The sequence below is a fragment of the Myotis myotis genome, unplaced genomic scaffold, assembly GCF_014108235.1.
Source record: "Myotis myotis isolate mMyoMyo1 unplaced genomic scaffold, mMyoMyo1.p scaffold_m19_p_19, whole genome shotgun sequence".
In the NCBI taxonomy this organism is placed as follows: domain Eukaryota; kingdom Metazoa; phylum Chordata; class Mammalia; order Chiroptera; family Vespertilionidae; genus Myotis; species Myotis myotis.
Window position 1 is genome coordinate 38,412,328 of NW_023416323.1, and position 6,000 is coordinate 38,418,327.

The 6,000-nt window shown below is 46.4% G+C and overlaps 1 protein-coding gene across 3 annotated transcripts in view; it reads right to left on the reverse strand.

Moving 5' to 3' along the window:
* Positions 1-6,000, reverse strand: part of LPCAT2 (lysophosphatidylcholine acyltransferase 2) — a 51,874-nt gene extending 45,874 nt beyond the window's left edge. For all 3 annotated transcript variants that reach the window (XM_036345349.1, XM_036345348.1, XM_036345347.1), the window contains exons 1-2: positions 5,721-6,000; positions 1,238-1,377 (exon numbers count right to left, since the gene is read on the reverse strand). In XM_036345349.1, the coding sequence (XP_036201242.1) occupies positions 1,238-1,377; positions 5,721-5,891 (311 nt within the window). In that variant the 5' untranslated portion in view covers positions 5,892-6,000. The remainder of the gene's footprint in view (positions 1-1,237; positions 1,378-5,720) is intronic.

The following is a 6,000-nucleotide window of genomic DNA, read 5'->3' on the forward strand; positions in this document are numbered from 1 at the left end:
CAAGGGAGTCTGATTTGCAAGGATTGAGGTGGTACAATTTCTCCCCGGGGCATTGCGGGCCGTGGGTTTAGTTCTAGTTCACACCAGCTTCCATGTGTTTCATGTTGACATTGTTCACTCGAACATGAATTGAATAGCAAACTGCATATTTCCTCAAAGGCTCCTAAAACAGTGTTTCTCAAAATTTTGGGAGGACATAGTCTCATTTGAGGTTGAGATAAAAGGAACAGACCTTTGCGCACAAAAAAAAAATGTGCACAATTTCAGAAAGTTTAACAGTGCCCTAAAACCCACCTATAGGTTTCTATGAAATCCCAGGAGTCCACGTGAAGGGCCTTTGCTTTCAGAACACACGTACGTATGGCAACAAGTGGGTTCTGCCCCATGGAAATGGACTTTTACCAGTAACTCCAAGTAATCATTAGTCTATTCTCTAGCACGAGGCTAATTACATACTGCTTGAAAAGCAGTGCCAGTGGCCTCAACGCTAATGTTTAATAAAACTTGGCTACACTGATTAATAATGAAATTGTTGCTAACAATAATCACTAAAGCCCTAGCTGGTTTGGCTCAGTGGATAGAACATTGGCCTGAGGACCAAAGGGTCCTGGGTTCAATTCCGGTCAAGGGCACATACCTCAGATGCAGGCTCCTCCCCGGCCTGGGCCCTGGTCAGGGCTGGTGCAGGAGGCAACCCATCGATGTGTTTCTCTCACATTGCTATTTCTGTCTTTCCCTCTCCCACTCTCTCTAAAAATCAATGGGAAAATATCCTTGGGTGAGGTTTAAAATAATAATCATCATCATCACTAAAGTAATGAGTTAATATACTATAATTTATCCACTTAATTATATCACTTACTGAAGTATGTAGTTATTATAGAGGGACAAAAGCAAATGTGAAAACTCAGGAAGAACAACAACAAAAGAAGCCGGGTATTTTTCCACTGCAATGGTGTCAGGTACACTAACCGGGTCTTTGAGAACCAGGGATCTATCCCTCTTTGGCAATAATTCAGAAAACAAAATGTTTTAATATTAGGAAGCAACAACTTCAACAAAAGGTGATCTGTTCTTGGGCAATAATTCCTGCATATGATCAATTAAGAACAGTCTCATCTGAGAAACAAAAATAAGTAATGAAAACTGAGTAGGTAGCAGTTAGATAAAGCTACTGATCACTAACTGAATGTCTGAATGGCGATTTACTTCATATTCCGATGTAACTATTTCTTACCTCCTCCAACCAGTTATTGGATGGGTCGGCTTATCAGGACAGCATACTGTTGAAATCGCAGCAAATGGCCACGCCAGTAATAAAACTAAGCCAAGCAGTAAGGCACGAACCGGAAGCAGGACAATTCCAAGAAAGAAAGTCTGAAAGGCAAAGTTGATTAAAATAAGAGGCTGTATCTTTTTTAAAATGGCCCTTTCAGCCACTGTACATACCGGCCAACATCTGGTGTTGCTAGTGTCTTTAAAACATCGACTTTATTAAGACACCATTTACATAAAATAAAATGCACCTAGTTCAAGTGTGTAGATGATGCGTTTTTCAAATGTATGTTGCTATGCAAACACCACCACGATCAAGATAGAGAACATTCCAGTCAATACACTCTCCCCAGCCCTTGGTAAACACTGAGACTTTCTTTCACTATAGTCTTGCCTGTCCTAGATTTTTACCTAAATGGTATCACACAAGATGGGCTTTTCTGTCTGGCTTCATTCACTTGGTATTTTTGAGATTCCACCATGCTGCCATATGTGTAAGGAGGGCAGACTTTTTCATTGCAGGTATGATTCCACTGTGTGGATAGATCACAGCTCACTTATCCACTCATCTGTTCATGGACAGCTGGCCTTATTGTAAGTTTTTGACTATGAAGATGGATGTTCACGTCCCTGTGTGAACATATATGTTCGTATCACTGGGAGTGAGACTGCTGGGTCAGAGCATGCTTCACTGTGTAAGAAACTGCCAAACTGGTTTCCAAAGAGGTTGTACCATTTTGCATGTCTAATAACAAGTATGAAAGATCCTGTTGCCTCACATCCTCACCAATCCTTGGTGTTGACAGTCTTTGCAGCTATGCTGGTGGGTGGAAAATGCTAGCTCACTGAGGTTTTAACTCACACTTCCTTGATAGACGGAGCAAGTTTTTCAGGTGTTGGTTGGTCATCGCTTTAACTTCTTATTTGAAGTGCCTGTTCGAGTCTTTGGCCCATTTTTACTGGGTCGTTAGTCTTTTTCATATCCATTTGTGGGAGTTCTTTATATATTCTTCCTAAGAGTCTTTTGTTGATCGACATATGTATTGAAAATATGTTCTCCCATCCCATGATTTGCCCTTTCAATTTCTTCATGGTACCTTTTAATGAGGATTGTGATTCTGATGAGAAAAGACGGCAGTGGTTTGGCTCCAAGGCAGCTCGAATAAAGACAGCCTGGCCAATGGCCAAGAAATAATCCTGAATGGAAGAAAGGACCATAGCATAGATGCTGAAGGAAAAGTTGTGATGAGGTTACAGGATATTCCTAGAAGATTCACTAACATTCAAAATGAGCGGGTAACCTGGATTTTAATTAAGTTGTCAAATCGTGAGCAACCTTTTTTTTTTCTATGCCTCTTCCATGTTTGCAACAAATAATAGTAGAGCAATTTTGAGTAATTCTGAAAAATTAAGATTCTCCATCACATTTCTATTTGGTAATATGTCATCTCTGTAGAAAGACATTCTTTCAACACTCTATCAGGCTTATCCTCTTCTCTGCGCTTACAAAAACATGATATTATATGTTTTTGTACTTGTTTAATTTTTTTCTGTGAAATATAAGCTTCAGATAGGCAGGGTCCTTATTTCTCTTTTCACTGCTGTGTCTCCAGAGAATTGTATTGTGCCTGGCACATAGTAGGCATTTAAACAAATATTTTTATATGTTAAATGACCCCACAATTACCGCTAAACACTCATGTCCATCCCATACTCTGCTGAGGAAATGAAAGCCAGGCTACTCTTCTCCCACGCCAGTCAGTAGCAGAACCTTAGTCAAAAAAGAGAAGTGGGGGTGGAAGGGCAAGCTAACCCCTGACACGAGATGCAAAAGCGATAACAGTCCTTGAGCAAGACACTGATCATCACTCAAGATTAAATTTGAATTCAAACTAAATTTAGTCTGAATTAGTCATATCAAGTCATACTTAAGTGAGAAAGTATATCCACCTTTTAAACCGGATAATATAGCCAACCCTGTTTTTCAATTACGTCTACCTTCACCCAGACCATTCAAGCCGTTGAAACTTATTTTGCATCTCTGGTCTACGTGGATTTTTAGTTTTTAAAATAAATACCCAGACTATATTCCATTCCTTTCCACACAAATAGCAACTTTTAAGTACTACGTTAAAAATGTAGACAACCGCCGAAACCGGTTTGGCTCAGTGGATAGAGCGTCGGCCTGCAGACTGAAGGGTCCCAGGTTCGATTCCGGTCAAGGGCATGTACCTTGGTTGCAGGCACATCCCCAGTGGGGAGTGTGCAGGAGGCAGCTGGTCGATGTTTCTCTCTCATCGATGTTTCTGACTCTCTGTCTCTCTCCTTTCCTCTCTGTAAAAAAACTCAATAAAAAAAAATATATAAAAAAAAAATGTAGACAACCAATAACATCGTTATCAATATTAAGATCAAGGAACAATACCCGACTGTTTCACACATTGCTTCACTTAATGTTATTCCTCTTTTGATGTACTTTATTCCAATTTAATAGATGAGGAAAGTGCCGTTCAGAGCAGTTAAGTGACTTGGCTGGAGACATACAACCAACAGGGGGCAGGGCCTGAGATGTTCTCTGACTGAGACCAGTGACCTGTCCATTGTACCTCGGCTCTTGTAGTTACTGGGAAGTGCTCCCTCAACCGAAACAGGCCACGCTATTAAAAAACAACAATTTCCTGCGGGTGCAATACAAACACTTACAGTCTGCCACTCTGACCCTCTTTCAAGAATATGAAGCCAGCCGAAACCGGTTTGGCTCAGTGGATAGAGCGTCGGCCTGCGAACTGAAAGGTCCCAGGTTCGATTCCGGTCAAGGGCATGTACCTGGGTTGCGGGCACATCCCCACTGGGAAATGTGCAGGAGGCAGCTGATCGATGTTCCTCTCTCATCGATGTTTCTGACTCTCTATCTCTCTCCCTTCCTCTCTGTAAAAAAATCAATAAAATATATTTTAAAAAAAATATATGAAGCCAAATAGATGGACACACTTTCATTCAAGTAGGACGGATGTGACTACAATTCATCTTGAATGGCAGTCACTGCCCTCAGAAGTGTCTCTACATTTTTAAGACACAATGGGAACCTCTACCCACGGACAGACATGAAGATCCAAGTTTCAAACGTCTCATGTCTTGACAAAGAGCTGTTACCACATGGTTTTCCCCTTCCTCTCTCACTCCCTTCTTCAACCAGACACCCATCTGTCACCACTCTCACCACCACCCGTGCTGCTCAGCCCGGCACTCAGCCTGCCTGCACTGCCCAAGACGATGGTCTTCGTGCATCTATCACACTATTTCCAATCCAAAGGAAAGAAACCTGTGACGCGGACAAGAAAACATCTCCCCCGACCCCCATACAGACCGCACAGGACCAATGAAGCTTGCGCAGTCTATCTTGTTCCTTGATCACTAACTTCACCAAAGAGGAAGTCCGAAGTTACTGTTCATGGGAAAGGCAGTGCTTTACCAGAAAAAGGACAGGAAAGGACACTTCCTTTTTGCATGTGGCCACTGTCAACAGTGGAGGAGCGTCCAGGCTCCCTCTCATCCTCGAATCTGGGAGAAGTGTTTGGGTGAAGCCGGATTCCGGGCCAAAAAGGAACACCCCAAGCTGACCCTCATCATCCCTTTTCCCGGATTCCCATTTCCTACCCTTGATGCCTCTGCGGCTGCGTCTTCTCCGTCTCACTTATTGTTCCAACCCCAGACCTGGGCTCTCTGCGTTCTCACTCACCCTTTCCATCCCAGACTCACTCCTCTCCTTCCCTAAACAAACAAAATTCCCCAAACCCACGCTCCTGTGTAGGCTGGCGCCCAGCTACATCCTCACACTCCAATGGAAGTTCTCACGGATCCACTCCCCCTTCTCCGCATGGAATGAATGCGTCCCCGGCCACTGGCCTGCTCTGCCTCCTCCTGGCTAGGACCTCCGACTCAGACCCACATGCGCTCTGCACCTTCCCTTCCCACGCGCCCCCTCCCACCCTCAGCCCATCCTCCAGGTCCCTCCATCCTCCGACCCACCTCTCCGTCCCTTGCAGACTCATGGCCCCTGCACAAGCCTCTCCTCTCGGATCTACAGCTCTTTCTCCCTCAGAGCCTTTGCTTCCCAGACTCACGCCCCCCTCAGATGCCTCCCCTGTCACACCTATGGCACCCTCGGATCATCTCATCTCTCAGATCCTCGCCTCTCACCTGGCCTGCCTCCTCTCTCCATTGACCCACGCCCCTCCCCTGATGCACGTCCTCCCTGACCCAAGCCCCTCACCTGGCTTAGCCTCCTCTCTCTGACCCACGCCCCTCCCCTGATGCACCTCCTCCCTGACCCAAGCCCCTCACCTGGCTTAGCCTCCTCTCTCTGACCCACGCCCCTCCCCTGATGCACCTTCTCTCGGAGCTCGCCCCTCGCCCGCTGCCTCCCCTCTGACGCACACACTCACCTGGATGCGCCTCCCCGCGCCCAGGCGCGTCTGCTGCACGAAGGGGTTGCGCACGGGCGGTGGGAAGAAGGACGCCTGGCGGGGCACCATCTGCGGCCGCAGCCCCGCGCTCCCCACGCCCGCGCCCGGCACCGTGGCCGCCACGGCCGCCGCCTCGGCGCACCGGTTCATGGCGGAGCGGGGCCTCGGATCCCACGGAAGAGACGCGCGCGGAGCGGAGCGCAGGAGCCGGGCAAGGTGGACCGAGCCGCACTGGAGTCCCAGCCGCAGGCTCCCGGCG